Genomic DNA, 18,508 nt, shown 5'->3' on the forward strand with positions numbered 1-18,508 from the left:
TGCACCCTTGCTCGCAGTGGGGTCTGCGTGCAGGCTTGGAGTTCATCGCCTTTACAACTCTTATTTGATGCCGATGGTGGAGTGTCCTCTCCATCGTGTTGGTGGCAAAACTGAGGCCCCACTGGGGCACAGCGAAGCAGCGTCATGAAACGACTTGGGCAAGCACGAAGGGCCTTCTCACAGCTTCGAGACAATCTTGGACTCAGTGGGTATTAATTCTATTCTTTAGGGAGTGCAAACATGAATGGTTCACTTCGCTCAAATATGGGCATTTGTGAAGCCGATGCTGGGCTTGGCACAGTTCTTTGTGCTTTTTGAAAAAGGTTTGCACTCAGAAGAAAAATGTGTCCTCTAACCAGTGACTCTGCACATCTCTCAGAAAAACCCTCAAACCTGCCGAATGCTGGCCCACGGGCCCTGATGCTCTGCCTGGATTTCCCAGACCCCCTCTTCCCTCCTTCCCAGAGCTCCAGACCCCATGGCCGCCTGCTCTGTACCAGCCCAGGGTCTTTCCCTGGTGGTTTCTTCCTTCTGGAAAATTCTTCTAGACAGGTTTACGGCCTTCTTCCTTGTTCTGTTTAGTTCTTAGCAAAGAGGCCTGCCTCGCCACCCCATCTAGAAATGTACATGCTGTTTTGTTTTTTTCTTCTTACCCTTTGCTTTATCTTTGTTTCCAGCTCTTAACGGACACCTGATGGATGTATTTGTTTATCATCTGCCTCGCTTCTCACTGACCGGGGAGCTTACCGGGGCACAAGGTTCACTCCATCCACCTCCCACCCCTCAGCCTGGCGCCGCATGCTCACTGGGTGCCTGCTGACTGAGTGGCCTGAGCTCTTCGCCCTCTGCTGGCTCACAGGTGTGGGACCTGCTCTCCAGGCAGGCGGCAGGACTTGGGGAGGTTGGCCCCCATCCCTCACCACCTCCAGGAAGCAGGGCCACTGGGCAGTGGTCAGTGACAGCTTGTGGTTCCAGTTTTCCTGAAGGCAGGGTTCATCTCCACAGGCTGGAGCTGACTGATGTGTAAACTGTGGCTTGTCCCCAGTGTCACTGAGGACTTACTGCTGAGCAGGTGTGAATGTGGCATGCTCTCAGACCATACACCTGGACTTCAGAGGGGATGGCAGTAGGGTGTTCCTTAACCAAAGACGGGGCTCAAGCACGTTCATGGGCCAATACAGGGAGATATTTTGGGGCAGGCAAGCCTTTTGGAACCCTCAAGTCACCCAGGCCGGCAGAGTCTCATTGTTTGCAGAGTTGACCCTGTTGTACCTTTCATAACTCTCAGAGGGGTGTGACCTTGAATGGTGCAGTGTCAGGGGAAGAGAGTTTTGGGGTTTCTAATGGAGGCGTCCACCCTACATGAGGCGAGAGACGTGAGCTTCTCAGTCCTATTGGGAGAAACCAAGCAGAGAGGACCAGTGACCTCACTAGGCATCGAAACATTCAGGTCACTGTTCCCATCATTTGAGACTTGGCTGAGGACTGGTAGGGGGCAGAGCAGCCCCTCCATTCCTTTCCATCGTCTCTATGATGGGTCATAACCTCCATGGCCAAGTAATTGAGAAAAGTCCAACGAAGAGTATCCCCATGCTTCTAGCCTTTATTTTTCATACAGAGGTATCTCAGAGGATGCTCTTTGTTTTGTGGGTAGCCACCAGGCACATGTACTCTTATTTTCCACCAGAGATAATGTCATCATCAGCCCCTCACAACAAATCGATTAGTTTCGTGCGTGCATGGTTGAATGGCAAATCAAGCTTTCCAGCAAGGCATTAGTGCCTACGGACGGACGGATGAACATTTCCCCTTTTTTTCCCAGCTGAGACAACATCATTGTGAATATGCTGCAGGAAATGAGAGAACTTGTCAATTGCACTTGAAGATTAAGTTGGTTCCATTCATTGGGAAATGGCGAATGGCGTGTGTGGGCAGTTTAGAAAGAGAAGGAATCTTCTCTGAGAGAGGGGAGGGGAACACAAGGGTCGTTCTTGAGTCAACTGAGTTTTTATACTTTTGAAAGGAATGGAAATTATTATGTAGGATTCTAAGACATAAAGGCAATAAGGGGGGGGTGGCTAATTTAAAAACACGGAGGAGTGGCTTAGGAACATTGGGAAAGTCTGAATTAAAAATTCTTCCTGCCTCCTTCATGGAGAGTGGTGGGTTTCCTGAATTGGGAGGGAGGAGAGCTTTCTGCCTCAGCCCTTGGGATTGAAATAGGCAAACACTGTCAGAAACTTACCAGGAAGCCAAAGTTACGGGGGTTTTATTCACAGGTTCTCTGGTTAAGAAAGTTTCAGTGATTTTAACATATAGCCCAGATCACCACTGATGCAGTGTGGGTGAGAATTTGGATAATTTTTCGTGGGGAGAAATACAGTGAGAAAAACCTCTGCACCCCACTCAGCCTTCTTACTCTCCCTGAATTATGAAATTAACTCCACCTGAGGAGGTAGCATAGTTTTAAGCTTAAAAAAGCGTGACTCTGACATCAAACCAGAGTTGGGATGTCAGTTTATTACCTGGTTAGCAAAAACGCTAACCTCTTGGAACTTCGTTTTCTCAGCAGTGGAGTGGGTACAGTGTTGTCATGCAGGGTTATTGGTAGGAATAGAAAACCATCGGCAAATAGTTTTTATAGAAAGCTTTTAATCAGGCTTCACTAAGCAGTACAGAGGAGGAGGATGTTGATAATGGTGGTGGTAGTGATTATCTAGGTTAGGGAAGCTTCATTCTTCGCACAGTAATCTGTCTGGGGAAGGGGAAGTTACTCTCTGTGCTGAACTTTGTAATACACAGAAGCACTGAATAACCTTGCATCTTGACCAAGTTCTGTCTCCAACCTCATGTACAGATCTGTCCAGTTGCAGCTCAGAGATGGGAAGATAAATGGACCATTTCATCTGGGTAGTGTTGGGAGCTGCAGCCAATTGGGAACAATCACTAAAGTAAAAAGAAAGAGAAGGGAATTTTCAAAGGGAAATGTAGAGATTGATTTTGTGTCAGTCAGGGATGTAAGTAGGGAAACGTTTGCCTTAAATGAATTTCCTGCATGGGAAAGCCATATCATATCATTTTGACAGGGAGGATGCTCACCTGGTTGTGTTCAAAATGATGTAAAAAAGCACAAAGAATTACCTATGACACATTGGATTGGATTGAGAATATTAATCAGTTCTGTTCATGTGCTCTGTTTATTCAAAACCTCATGTCTCCTTACTGCCCGCTGCATTAAGTGACACTGTTCCATCTGACGTTCACGATGTCCACGGTGTGACTGTAAGCTGCCTTCTCAGTGGTGACATTTCATCCATGCCTTACGCCTGGGTTTGTATCCTGGCACCTGCAGTCACTGGCTTTGAGATTTGGACAAGTCCTTGAACCTCGATAAGTTCAATTTCTGAATCTGTAAAATTAGATCTGTAACTCTAATAACATAGATTTCTGTTTGTGTTAGTTTCCTTTTGCCATTGTAACAAATTACCACACATTTAGTGGCTTAAAGCAAAACAAATCTATTATCTTCTAGTTCTGGTTAGAAGCTCCGAAGTGGGTCTTACAGGGCTAAAATAAAAATGTTGCAGGGCTGTGTTCCTTCTGGAGGTTCTGGGGAAAACCTGCTCTCTGTCTTTCTGAGCTGCTCGAGTCTTATCTGTGTTCTCCCAGCTAGTGGCCCCCTTCTGCAACATGTCACTCTGACCCCTGCTTCTGGAGTGCCATCTCTTTCTCTGATTCTAACCCTCCTGCTTTCCTCTTATAAGGCACCCCCCTGGATAATCCAGGGTACCCTCCCCGTTTTAAGACCCTAATCACAGCTGCAGAGGCTCATTCACTGTGAAGCTGATAGTCACAGGTTCCAGGTATTAGGATGTGGACATCTTTGGGGCCATTATTCTACCTACCAAAGGATGCTGCAGACTTGTGAGTAGAAATGGTGTGTTTTACAACTTTATACGCATGTGCACACATATAATATGTCCTTCGCATTGTGCTCTGCACAGTAAATGACCCTCTGCCTGCACATCCCCCTCACGTGCATGTCATCTGCCATATTGTTCTGCTTTTGTCCAGTTGCCTTTCTGGACCTCCCTCCGTCTTCCCTGATATCTCCTGAAACATACTCATCCTTCAGGGCTCATTTCCAATCCCCCTTCCCCCAGAATGAGCTTCCGAGTGTTATATATAAATGCTGTCTATGAAGAGGAGGTTTTTTCCCAAGGAGCTATTGAATTTCTGCATTATTGAAGGTGTCCAGACTAACGGTGAGCCAAGCTGAGAGGACTGAGTCACCAGTTCACACCAGTCCTCCTTAGGCAGGTTATCCATCCAGCACGAGGGCGAACTTGGCTCTGTAATGGGATTGGTACTGACGTTTTGTCAATAGGGTATAGCTGGTTGGTTGGTCCAACCAGAACATCTAGTACAAGGCTTTAATTAGATGGCTAGTCATTTTGCATAGATGATTATTGATTATTCTGTATTTTCCCCAAATTTTCTCTACCTTGTTAAATAGCTTTTAATGGAAAACCAGTGCCCGTACATAGTAAAATGGTCAAAAGTAAGTCTCCCATCCAGCCTCGTTCTTAGGCCTCTCCCTGGAGGCAGCAGTGTCACTTGTTTTGTATCTGTTTTCTGAGAGATTGTGTGTGTGTGTGTGTGTGTGTGTGTGTGTGTGTGTCTGTGTCTGTGTCTCTGTGTGTGTTCTTCAAGCGGGAACGCAGTAGACACTTTGCTTGGCACCTTTATTTTTTCACTTAACAGCATATCTTGGGGATAGCACCATATTAGCACACATAAATCTGCTTAATTATTTTCAATGACTGCATACTATTCCGTTGTGTTTTTCAGTTGTAATACTTAATCAGCTCCCTATTGATACACACAGGCAGACCTTATTTTGTCGCACTTCGCTTTTTGGCACTTACAGATACTGCCTTTTTTATGAGTTGAAGGTTTGTGGCAACCTGTGTTGACCAAGTCCATTGGTACCATTTTTTTTTCCAACAGCATTTGCTCACTCCATGTCTCTGCGTCACATTTGGGAATTCTCGCAACATTTCAAACGTTTCCACTGTTACTATGTTTGTCATGGTGATCTGTGATCAGTGATCTTTGATGCTACTATTATTGACTGGCTGAAGGCTTGGCCGAGGGTTAGCATTTTTAAGCAATAAAGTATCTTGCAATTGAGGGATGCATGTTGTTTTTTAAGACATGATGCAGGGGAGGGTGTAGCTCAGTGGCAGAGCGTGTGCTTAGCATGCACGAGGTCCTGGGTTCAATCCCCTGGACCTCCGTTAAATAAATAAGTAACCTAAATACCCCCCCCCCCCAAAAGGCCTAATGCTTTTGCACACTGAATAGACTCTAGGACAGTGTAAACACAACTTTTGTACACACTGGGAAACCAAAAAAAAAAAAAAAAAAATCATCTGACTTGCTTTATTGCAGTATTCCGTTCATTATAGTGGTCTGGAACCCAATCTGTGATATCTCCGAGGTGTGCCAGTATTTAGGGTATTTCTAATGTTTTGCTATTTAAAACTTTTATTTTATTTTTTACCAGATTGTAACAGGCCTTCTATTTTCTTTCTGTAGGTATAGCCAAGTGTCCTTTAGTGTAGTAATTATTATGCTGTTAAGGACTCTATTCTTTTTACTTGAAAGACTAATTAAAGAGCACCTTGATGCATGAGTTTGGCTAGTTTGGAGCTTCACAGTGTTTCCCTTCAAGTTACCTGTTGATACATCTGCCCTGAACAAGAATTAAAATAAGCTTAAAAGTGCTTGAATTTGGAGCCCACCAGGGGGTCCCAGTAAGTGGAAATGGCCATGTGAGGGCCGGCCAGCTGGGACTGACCATGAATACCCAGCCCAGCTTTGAGGTTAAGCTTTTGCCCACCACTTGACCATGGTGTCCCCCAGCCCCTCCAGAGGCTGTATATTTGGCGTCAGGAGGACGTTGGATCTTCGTAGCAGTCGCAGGAGAAGGGACATGGATGTCACTAGGTCTGGCTTCCCTGCCATTAGGAATGGGACTGAGACAGGGCAGGGCTAGTTGAAGAGCCACCCCTGGAGGGAGGTCTGTGAAGGCCGCTGATCTAAGGAGGTCTGCTCCGATGACAGAGGAAGCTGGGAATATACCGGCAGTTCGTTTCATCCAAGTCATTACCCCTCTCATCCAAGTTGTTGCCAGTGTATTCTTGCAACAAAGGCATATATGGCCCACAAGGACACTTTATGTGCCTCTCAGTGTTGCTGGCCCTTTAGCTGTGGCTCCAAGGAGACGCTGTAACCCCAGAAGAACTGAATCTTTTATTCTGCCTTCACCTCCAGAAACCAGGCTTCCATGAATACTCCCTGGTGATGTGCTAAGAAAAAATGACTGACTCACGCAGGTTCCCAATAAACCTTTCACAAGTGACTGGAGAGGAGCAGAGATGAAATACAGGACCGCGGTGGAGAAGTGAAGGGGAAAAGTTGTGCTATTAAATGAAGTGTGTTTTTCAGAATCCGGCAGGATGTATTCATTTGGAATTTATTTCTCTTCCGCATTTGGATCGGTGAAGCAATTAGCGGTAACGATTTAGCACCAGAGAAAAGCCTTAAGAAACCCAAGATGTCACCCACAATGACAGGGCTGGTGTTCTGAAGCTTTCCCCTGTGACAGGCATTGTCATAACCTGCTCCAGTGGTTTTAGATGCCATGATGTACTTGGAGTGAGAATTGATCCAGGCTATAAGCTGGCTAATCGGATGCGTGTTTAAGAACGTTTCATCATGGTTCTCGAAGATGTTCTGGAAGGTGGCTACTCACCATGGAATTTACCAGCTGAAGAGGAAGAGGAGTTTTCTGAGTGGAAAAGAATAGCTATTTTTAGTAGGAGCCTTCCTATTCCTATGTGTCATTTCCTAGAGTTAAGGAGATGTCTCTGATTTGAACTAGTTGGTGAGACTCAGGTCCATATTAACAAGGGCCTGAGTTATAGACTGTTTTTTAAAAGAAATTTTCTGTTACTTTTAGTTCAAGCATCAACACAAACTAACATGACTTACTATGTCATTGCCAAGTAGAGATTTGTTTGAGAAGACACACTTTAAATAATAGAAGCCATACCTAAATGGGACGCCAGTTTTCACACACGTATTTGTTCTTGAAGTGCGTAAAAGGACGACTTTCTTTTTTGCTTTGTTTGGTTGTGAGAGTTTTATTCATATCGGACGTAGCTTTCTTTAGGTCAGTGGGCTGAATTAGTATAAATGTCATTAGTGGTATATGAATTAGCGAAGATATTTAAGTGATGATTCTACCAGAAAGAGTCAATGCCACTTCTAAAATGGCTTAATTTCCACCTGGAGAGTTTCTTAGACCCTGAGACCGTCTGGTTCCACGACTTTTTTTTATCCATTTGTGTTTTCTGGGGTCAGTATGACTACCATTGGAGTTAGCAGACAGGTTTTCCTATTTTAAGAATCGATTCTGCTCTGGAACAATAGGTCTCAAAGGCATCTGTCTGTTTCTTTATTGTCTGAAGCCAAATATTACCAACTTCATTTTCTGCTGCTTAAGTTTTTTTCATTTTTCCCCCCATCAGCCTTGAATATTGTCCTGGCCTGATATTGGGGAAAATAGTAGGCTTAGTGGAAAAGAACATTTTAATTTATGGTCCAAGGCCTGGGGTAACCTCTGTCTCTCCAATTGCACATCGCAGTAACAGCAGTAGGCTAGAGGCGATGTTAATAAAGTTAATAACACAATCAATCTGATTTGTATGTAGAATCATTCAGAAGCATGGGAAGGCAATGAGCAATAATAGCTGACCCTAAGCTAAGAGGGCCGAGCTTTCAGCACCGTCTGATTATCTCTTGGTCTAATTTGGGATTGATATAATTTTACCAAGTGACTGCTTTAGTGTGCTGTCTTGAATCAGAGAGACAGCTCTGGAATTCCTGATTCTGGTTGAAAATCAGAGACATCTTTTTGAGGTTTCTCCAGTTTAATCGAACGGACATTTAGGGAGCACAGAAAGTGTGCAGATCGCAGCAGGTCGTTGGAGACTCAAGTGTGTGTCCGTTTGTGCTGAAATTGCTTTTGTTCAAGCAAAGAGTTTGTTTTAAAATTGCGTGTGCTTAGAGGGGCCAGCACATCAGCTCCTCTTTTTAGGTACCAATATTCGTTCTTAACAACGGCAGGTTAAAGATCACAGAAATCCAGAAGGCAGACTCCTTAGATTCTTGTTGTTGCTTTTGAAGATCGTAAGTGATAGTGAGTAAGTGTGTTACCCAGCGTATCTCTGGGCGTGGCTTAGCTCTGAGTTCCAGTCCCAATATACAGCATGAGATCTGGAGGTAAGGGTCTCTGAATGGCTCTAGGGATTCTCTTAACAATTGGAAGGTGAATATTTAGCTGTAATTCACAAAACCTGTAAATGTCTGTTTTTAGCCAAGACATCCTCAGTGCACATGGATTTTGTGCTGCTTTTTCAGGGAACTCAGGAATTCCTGGAGCCCGGTCCCATTTCTTTGCTTGCCCTTCCGTTGGTAAGTTGGAGTTTAAATCATTTCACTCATGGAGGACGGAGAGGGGTGGGCACACCCTCCTGTGGGCTTCTTGCTGGGCGGGCGGATGTAGTCTGTGTTGTGGGGAGTTTCCTTTACCACACCAGGTTTCCATTCTTACAACTGACTAGATAAAGCAAAAACAGAACAGCCTTTTTCAGAGCCATCGTTTATGAAGTTAGAAGCAAAAGTCGTTGTTTAGAATATACAATATAGAAAATGTGACATTTCCCTTGAGTCTTGGAAATTCGGCTCTCAAAAGATTGTTTATTTTCTCCTGGATGCCTGGCTTACAATCAGAGGAAGGTGCCTCTGGCTGGTGATTTGATTTGCTTTGAAATGTGGAAGGAAAGGGGGAAGGATTCGGCTTTTGTAATTTGGATGGCTTATCTTCAGGAGATGAAAATATTTAACATTTTAAGGAGAATTTTTTGTTTGATTTTTTTTTAGTATTTCATCATAGAGATTTAATTTAGATGGAAACTGTGTGTTTTTAAAAATGGAGTAGTTTTCTTTAAAAAGTACATAAATATCTTGTCTCAACTTGAAAAAAAAATTCTATTTTCAAAGCACTAGAAGTTTTATTTTCCTGTGATTATTCATTTTCTAAAGTCCTTTTATCCATCTAAAAATCTCCCCTCTCTTTTTTCCTACCAAATTTTACTTATTTAACCAGGATGATGGTTTCTGGGGAGCAATATCCTGTCATAAATTCACAAATAGTAATCTCAGGATTATCCAACTGTAGAAGATTACTTAAGCATTCAGGCACGTAAGTGTACGGTTTAAAATATATCTGGAAAGACTCAAAGAATTTGTATGTTTCAAGAGAAACCTTTGAGGATTTTTCTGCATAAGCTTGCATAGAAATTTAGAAAAATATATTAGAAAGGAAGAAAGAGACAGTATTAGTTTACTCTACACTCATTGGAGTGTATCACTTACTTTGTGAATTTACAACACGGGGAGAATCCAAGGAGAGCCCTTAGATAATGATGCTCATCAAAACTGCCTTGGGCATCAGTTGGTGCCAAATAGTCTTAGGAGTGGAGTCACAGAAAAGAATGACTTAGGACTTCTCTCACGCAGGCAAGCTCACAAAGGACCACAGTGGCGTGTGTAAGTAGGGTAGTGAAGGTGGAAGCCAAGCCCGTGAGCCTGAGAACGCGGGCCTCGTTCTGTCTCATGGAAGACAACTGAGAAAGCCTTCAAGCTAGGGAAATATGTCAGCTAGAGCCTTTAAAAATATAAACTGGAAGTTTGCCAAACAGTGAGAAAAAGGAATGGCATTCAAGGAGGGAGGGGGGAGGGGGGTAGACTTGAATCAAGGCCAGCGTTGTGAAGGGCATGGGTGTATCTGGGAAATGCTAGCTGACCTCTGTGGTCGGCAGAGGCGATGTGTGTGTGGTGGGGCGCGCTTGTGTTGGGAGATGGTGGCTCTCGTGGTAGGTGAGCCTGCAAAGTTGGGGGCAGGCTAGGGAGAGCTTTGAATGCCACAGCTAGCTTGCAAAGGAGTTTAAACTTTATCCTGTGTAGACTTAAGACCTCAAAATTTTAAGTAAGGAAGCCACCGAATCACATCATTGCTTTGGAAAAGTAATTCCAGTAGCAGATAGGAGATAGCAGGTGGGAGGTAGACTTGCTGGGGGCAGAGGGGCCAGGAGAGAGTCCTAGAAGCTGTCCTGAGTGAAGTAACTGGAACTTGAAGCAGAGCAGTGACATCAGAATGGAAGAACAGGCAGGCATCTGTGGGAGAAGGTGATCATCCTTCTATTCTGCCATCTTGAAGCAGGTCCTTTCAGAAAGATTTCCAGTTGGGCATCTGAATCTTTTTAGCAGAAGACCTGAATATATTTGGTGATGGAAATGGGGTGGGGGGAGAGAAAGAGAGAGAGAAATGAGATAGGGTTCTAGAGCTGGGTTCCTGAATCCACAGAAGTAAGAGTATACAGGAGAAAGAAGTTTTGGGATGAAGATACTGGTTTTTTACTTTGGTTATGGTGTTCTTGAGAGGCTGGCCAGGGGATTCAGCTGGAGAGATGAGATTTTTGTGCATGAGATGAGAGAGGTTAAAATTAAATAAAAATTAAGGGGCCATGAGGAGATGGGTGGTGTTGGAAACTGGAAACACCAGATTTTCAGTGGGAGGGAGGAGCAGAGAATAGGATGAAGAAGGGGTGAAACCTCAGGGACCACTGACGTGTGATGGGAAGAAGGGAGCAGGTGGAGAGAAGCTGGATGTAAAGGTGGAAGGAGAGAACTGTCGTAGAACCAAGAAGAGGGGCGTTTTAGGAAGGAGACCCAGGCCATCAGGTCACACAAAAGACCAGTAGGATGAGCAGCAAGACACTGGATGTAGCCCTGGGGACCCCCCCTCACTCCCCCTCGCCAGGGACCCAGCCCCCAGGTTCTAGTCTAGCTGTGAGGAGGGGAGAAGTCAGATGGCGGAGGGGGCTGGGGGTGCCAGGCAGGAGGGGGTGCCAGGCAGGAGCGAGCGCCACCGCACAGACGGCAGTTTCAAGAGGCAAGTGTGATTCACTCTGGCTGGCAGGCTCTGCCGTTCAGTTTTAAATGCGCAGAGCTCGCATTTTACAGCTCATGGGGTGCAGCCTGCTTTGCCCTCCCTGTATTTTTAAAACTCGGTGACTCTCTGTCCCTGCCGGCTTCCTAGGAATTTACTTCCTTGGGTTGTCTGGAGGCTTCCTAGCTCTCAGATCATTTTTCTTGCTATCTTCCCTCCTGCTACCAGCCCCCTCCCAGCCTTCCTCTCCACCCCCGCCTCCCTCCCACTCCCCGCCTCACACACACACACACACACACACACACACACACACACACACACACACACTCTCTCTCACTTTTTTGTGTAATTACATAGAGAGTGCCCTGAACTCTTCATTCATGAGTTTCTGCGTCTGATGTTTTTAATTAGCTTTCTTGGAAGAGGGGAGGTGTCTTCCAGTGATTTCTGTTTACTGCAGGAACAATAACAGTTTACGCTAATCTTATACCACCCCCCCCCAAGAAGACCAGAGAGCTCTGTCTTTGGAAAGCTTAAAGCCAGGATAAATGCACGTTGTTTGGCTCAAGGAGGAAGCAAGGTGGATTTGCACTCTCGGGGAGGGATGACCGCTCCCTAAAGGCAATGTCTGACTCTCCCTTACTGTCACCTTCCATGCTGTGCATCAGCCAGCACAGTGCCTTGAAAAGCACCTGGGGAGGTGAGGAAACCTCCGTTTACTTTGCAGAAGCTCAGTGTCTGTAAAACAGATGACGGTGACTTCGTGCATACTTCTGAGGTTGCTCTAAGAACTGGATTTGTTGATTCAGGCCAGAGCACTTTGTAAATGTCGAGTGGTGCGCGACCTCCAGGGCCCTCCAGTCACTCATCTGATTTCTTTCTCCTTGAGGGAACTAATGACTGAAAAGTTTTATCAGATTTTTCCAGCGTGTCCACCTCCAGACAATGCCGTTGAATAGAACCAAACAGACTTTTATTTTTATTTATTTATATATATTTTTAATGGTGGTACAATATACCTAATGTAAAATGTACTGTTTTAAACCATTTTTAAGTGTGCAATTCAGGGGCATTAGTGCATTCTACACAGTTGTGTATCCATTACCTTTGTTCACCTCCCAAGGAACTTTCTCATCTCCCTAGACAGAAACTGTGTCCCCGTCACTCCCCCATTCCCTCCTCCCCCAGCCCCGGGCACCCACCCTTCTACTGTGTGTCTCGATGAATTTGACTATGCTAGTTTCTCACAGAAGTGGACGGGGGAAGGATATATACCTCAGTAGTAGGGTGCACAAGGTCCTGGGTTCATTCCCCAGGACCTCCAATTAAATAAGTAAATAAATAAATAAATAAACCTAACCCCCCCCCAAATAAATTGTCATACAAGTGGAATTGTATAGTACTTATCTCTTGATTGTGGCCTATTTCATGGGGCATAATGTCTTCGTCAAGGTTCACCTGGCTTGTAGCCTGTGTCAGAATTCCATTCCTTTTTATGCTGAGTAATATTTCATTGTATGTTTTGACCACATTTTGTTTATCCTTTCATCCATTGGTGGGTACCCACATTGTCCCCACATTTTGGCTGTTGTGAGTAACGTTGCCGTGAACATGGGTGTCCAAGTACTGAAGGAGTCCCAGCGTGTGATTCTGCAGGCAGATGCACAGAAGTGTAACTGCAGGCCGACTTTCATTCTGATAGGATGGCAGTATGTCCTTGGCTTTGTGATTGTACTCAGCAACTGTTGATGGAGGCTCCTGGAGTCACTGAGGGGCCTCACTCTCCATGCTTGTTCCGTTGTCCTGCCCCCACCATGGGCTCACGGATAGTCCATCCCTCCCCGACATCAGGGACAAAGGCAGAGAAACCCTCAATCCGGGAACACCACGTCTCACCTTGGCCTCAGCCCCCTGCAGCCATGTCCACCAGCACTGGCTCTGTTGGAGACCTCTAGTCCTCTCTCCACTGTCATGGGCCTAGGGGTTGATTCACATGGAAACAACACCGCTCACTCTGTTCCTGGGAGGGAATGACCCCCATTTTAGATTATGGGCTCCTGGCAGCTCAGTCCCTGCAGAGGACCTCCTCTGCATTGGCCGGAGTCTGTTACCATCTGCACAGATTCTGAAGAGGAAGGAGCACGGTGGACCCAGAGTGGGACCCAGAGTAGGGTGAGGGGATAGAGAGGGGGAGAAGTGTCTGCAGTCCTCAGCCCAAACTCTGGCTTCCCCACCTTTTGGAAGAGAGACAGCCGTAAACCCGACAGAGCCAGGAGAGAAACTGCTGTGGTGTCATCAGCATCAGGGACCCTAGTGGCAAATAGGGACACTGGACATGCATGCATGGGATCCGTGACATACAGTCACCTTTGGTGCTGGGATCCTGGTGTCTCCTCACTGACTCTCCTTGTCACTAGCACAGATCCTGTTCCGCTTCCCGGAGGACAGTGAAAGGGAGCACGTGTGTAGGTGTCTGCAGTTCCTCCCATCCGAGAACCCTCAGAACCCTCGCTGGGAGGATAACCTGCCCCGGTCCCTCCCTGAGACAGATGTGAGCGGGAGGGACAGCTCCCGGGCTGCAGATTCCCTGAAGTTGTTATGAATTGGGCTTTTTGGGGACCAAAGCCATTGGCAGTGACCAGAGGCCACTGGGAATATCTGATCCCATTTATCACTCGGCAATAAATCTGTCCTGGGTTGTGGTGTATTTATATTTCATAATCGCTGTTCTGGCTGAATCTGGAAGGTTTCTGTCTGGGCGAGGCGGGTGTGGGGAGACTCCTACTTGGCCAGCGATTGTGGATTTGGGCAGAAGAGCTTTGCTCTGACGTATGCCACGTGGTTCTTTCATGCAGTGCCAGTCTTCTGCCCCTCGGGTTTCTATAATTAGACATGGACCTCACCGATAGATATCTCTCGTGAGAGTTCAGTGTTTTGGGAGGAAACACTTGCACCGAAGACTCACGGATAATTGCGCTGAGTGGAGTGAATTCCTCTCACTGAGAAGGATTTAAAATATGTGTATTGGTCTTCCATTGGCTCCAGAAAGATGCATATCCCTCTGACGGCAAAGGAGAGGGAGAGAAAAGCCCCCTCTCCTGGCTTAGGCATGCGTCTCTTTGATGTTGGCTGAGAAACAAAGCCCTGAGGCACCGGTATGCAGATGACAGTGGTCCTTCTGGTGGTTTCTTTTGATGCAGGAGAGTTTGACTCTGGTCATAACTATTTAGAAGCTGTGCGAAGTGTCTCTCTGAGGAAATAAGGGTTGTTCCTGAAAGTCTAGGACAGAGAATGACTCGGTGGTTTTCCTTGGCCAGTGTGCACAAAGCCCAGGTTTCTGAGGTCTGGAGGGGGCCGCGGAGAGGTCTAGTTTTGTCTGAGTTGTTAGGAACACTGTGCTCCGGGCCGAGAGCAGCACCCCGGCCTTGTCTGCTGGAAATAGAGGAGGTGGCAGGTGGGGGTCAGGGGGCCACCAAGGCACTGGGGCTCGCCGACCACTTCCTTGGAGAAATGGGATCTCTGGCCCCAAGTGTCCTGGCTACATTTTCAGCTTGGCGCTCTGGCTTCGCAGTTAGATTTGCATTTTCAGACAGAAAGGTCTCCCCAGCTCAGGGTATCATGTGTGTTTTCGTGTGTTTGTTTGGTTTAAAAAAAAAAGGGACAAGCTGCTTACCGAGGACGTGGGCAGCCCTACCAATTAATTAACCCGTGTCAATACCATGCGTCGCACGGACGCACACGGTAATTACACCCTTACCGGTCTGTGAGAATTAATTGCAGGTTTGTGAAGTGCTCTGAAATGGTCTTGGGAATCTCTGAAAGGGCCTGGAAGGAATCCAGAAATTTTAGTATTACCTCCTCGTCTCCTTGGGGGCGGGGGTACGGACAACTTCAGGTGGACGCAGTCTTTCCTGCGGGAACCTTTCTGGAGCATTCCTGTTGCTTTCAAGTGACTTCAGGGTGGCAGGTGGCACTGGGAGGCAGCCACAGCTGCGTGGACATCCCTGCGTCCCCTGTGCAAGTGTTCCTAGTTGCCTGTGTCTTTCTTCGCATAAAGAAGTTTGGTCGGGAGTGTGGCTGGATAAAAAAGCCCCAGTAAGGCCAAGAATTGTTCTCACTATTACGATTACTCACATTGTGGTAGTGGGGTCAGGGGAGCCATTGGGAAACCCCACATCTCCTGAATCTAACCTGCTTCTTTTTCTCCCTGTTTGTTCACAGAGGGGCTTTTTCGGAAGTGGTCTTAGCCGAAGAGAAGGCAACTGGAAAACTCTTTGCCGTCAAGTGTATCCCAAGAAGGCGCTGAAGGGCAAAGAAAGCAGCATTGAGAATGAGATAGCGGTTCTGAGGAAGTAAGTGCCGGAGGGTCGGCCTCATGAACAAGATCAAATATGTATACCAGATCGCGGTGTTGCAGAACCAAATCAAAACCATTCCTCCAGCATCATTGCGCACAGAGAACCATCCTGACGTGGTTAGATCCACCCAAAAGATGATCTAGCCTCAGGCTGCTCCCACGTCCTCATGATCAAGCCATTCATTCCCCTGCATCTCACAAATCTTTTTATGGGACCTGCTTTTGTGTACTGGAGTGTCTTTGAGCATCGTGCTGTGATGTTTTTAAGCGCATCTGTTAATAACAGATGCTAGAGATAGCCTTGAAACTTTCGGGGTTTGGAATCAGTGCATAGCAAGAATCCCTGTACAGATAAGCAAAGCAGAATGGGAAAGAGCTTTATAGGGCCTCAAAACAAAATGTGACACTGTCCACGTTTTTCCTGAGTAAGCTACCTCTCCTACTCCTGTCTCTCAGGGACCAAGGGTGCTGGCTGAATGATGCTTTGCTGCCGTTGGGACAAACCCAGCGCCACCAAGGTGGTTGGGATTGTCCCGACCTGCAGCCCATGTGATGTGTGCTCCAGAACAAGGCTCAGCGGCTTCTTGGTACAAGGGTTTCCTCTTGTTTGTTTGTTTGGTTTCTAGTTTCCCTAGATTGTCCGATAGGGACCCGATGAGTTTCAGATTGTCCTGTGGAGAACTGCGTGAAATGATTCTGTGGAAAAGAATGTGGGAAAGCAAATTACTCTAAGTACATTAGCATCAAGGGGGAAGACACTGTGCTAATGACACATTTCTTTAAATTGCTTCATTTCCAATATGAAATCAGCCCTCGGAGAAGATGGCATTGGCTGGGTATTAAATTGCAGCCACGTTGCAGATATTTGACATTTTACGTGGAAACCTGGGTGGGTTCAGAGCCATCCTGCTCTGAACTCAGGGATGGTGCCTTTGTTGTTATGTGTGACTCCCTCGTGGGCTGAGAAGCTGCAAAGCCAGGGAAGTCAGTTTTTGTTCTCGATGGTGTTTTCCGTCTCCACGGGCAAGGGGAGCAGGTGTCGACTTCATCCTTGGGGGATAAGAGTTGCTGTATCTCCTGTACTGATTTATGTAGTTGTTGGTCCTCTGCCAATGATTTACAAGTGTAGTAAGAGACAGCTCCATGTCATAAGCACCTGGAAGCAAAGTATACAAGTGGTAAAGAAAATGGTTTGGGAAGCTCTGTTAAAATCCACCATTGAGACATTCATTCATTTTGCGAATGTTTGTTAAATTCCTCTGCATCAGGTGGCTCAGCTAGGCTCTGAGGTTGAAAAGACACATTCTTGTCCTCCAGGAGCTAAACAAGTGCAGTAATGTTGTAGATGCTGTGTGAGAGGTCTGACCTCTCAAGAGCAGGGCTGCCCATTTCTCTCTTTGGGGTGGGGTATGACTGAAGGCTTCCTGGAGGAAGTGGGTCCAGACAATGAGTATTTTTCCCTGGGGGCAGAAAGGGGGAATGATATTCGGACCAGGAGGAGCAGTGCAAACGGAGGTGAGGAGATGGGAGGCAGGCTGGTGTGCTCATTGGACCAGGCAGAGGGTTCAGGGTGAGGGAGGGGAGACCTGAGGTTGGAGAGGCTGGATTGTAGGGGGCTGTATACCCTGCTTTGTCCTATAGATGCTGGGGAGCCTTGACGTGTTTTATTGGAAGGAGCAATGTGATCAAGATTGTTTCATAAAGATTACTGTTGCAACTTGTGTTTACCAGAGGGGAAAGGAGGGGTGTGGAGGAATAAATTCCCAATTCCCAAGTTCAGAATTTGCTAATACTAACTATCATACATACAATAGTTAAACAACAAAGTCCTTCTGTATAGCACGGGGAACTATATTTAATACCTTGTACTAGCCTATAATGAAAAGGAATATATATATGTATAACTGAATCACTTTGCTGTACACCAGAAATGAACACAACATTGTAAATCAACTATGCTTCAATTTAAAAAAGGTTATTGCTGCAGAATTTAGAAGGATATATTGAAGGGGGCAAAACTCAGTTGAGGGGCAGCAGTTGGAAGGCCACTGGAGGAGTCTGGGAAGCAGTGCATTGAAACGGGAGCTGTGGGTTGAGATGGAAGAGGCAGAATGGAATCTTCAGGACTTAACGGATTCAGAAGGAGTGGGCTAAGGGTTGAGGGGAGAGAGAATTCTAGGATAACTGCCAGGTTTCTGATTGGACAGCTGGGTGGATACCACCCTCATTAGCTGAGATGAGAGATACAGGAGCAGGAGGGCAGGTGGTGAGTTCCGATTTAGTGGGCTGGTCTTGGGCGTGGCCAGGTGGAGATGACCGGCTGATGATGGAGATCTGGAACTCAGCTATAATCTGAGCTTGCTGGATGTTCAAGTTTTCTGAAACAACATGTTAAAAAAAACCCTTTTGGTACTTTCCATCACTAAATCATGTAGATAGGGTCTCAGAGAGCCCTACTTTATTCCGCATTCTGCCACAGACCCTGGTCGTTTGTATATTTCAGCGCTGTTTTTCATTCAGGGAGGCGCATCTGGGAGACTGCCTTCCCTCCTACGTGCTGAGTTTATTGCAGGGTGAGAGATTTATGTATTTCATTGGATTGAAGTAATGTAGCTAATATATCCTTAAGGATGTCATTATATTGCTCTGAAAATAGTTCCAAAATGAATTTTCTATTTGATAAGTGGGTATTAAACCAAGCTCAGAGGGAGTGAAAAGAGGCAGACGTCATGGTGGGAAGGTGCTGCGTAGCAGAGATGCTGTCTGACTGGCAGTGGCAGGATCTGCATGGCTCAGCCTGACCTTCCTCTGGAGGGACGGTTAGCTCAGGTCCCACGAATGGAGTGTTTTTTGTGCATGATGGACTATCACATCACCTGTGTTACGTACCCTAGGCTGGTTTACAGAGCTTGCAGTTCCTGTGGTGTTATTTATTTAGAGGGCAGGCACTACCCAAATCTAATTTCAAGGCAGCACAAAAAGCATTTTTGGAGAAATAGAAAGGCAAATGTATAAACAACCTGCATTTAAATGAGGAGATGATCAAGCTGGAAAATAGGAGATGGGAG

General features: G+C 46.1%; 1 protein-coding gene across 1 annotated transcript in view; it reads left to right on the plus strand.

Moving 5' to 3' along the window:
* The window catches only part of CAMK1D (calcium/calmodulin dependent protein kinase ID), a 343,527-nt gene that overhangs the window by 126,550 nt on the left and 198,469 nt on the right, over positions 1-18,508 (plus strand). Inside the window, 2 exon segments of the mRNA XM_032473942.1 lie at positions 15,305-15,369; positions 15,372-15,435. Coding sequence (XP_032329833.1) covers positions 15,305-15,369; positions 15,372-15,435 — 129 coding nt within the window.

Source organism: Camelus ferus, chromosome 35 (assembly GCF_009834535.1).
Source record: "Camelus ferus isolate YT-003-E chromosome 35, BCGSAC_Cfer_1.0, whole genome shotgun sequence".
Classification (NCBI taxonomy): Eukaryota; Metazoa; Chordata; class Mammalia; order Artiodactyla; family Camelidae; genus Camelus; species Camelus ferus.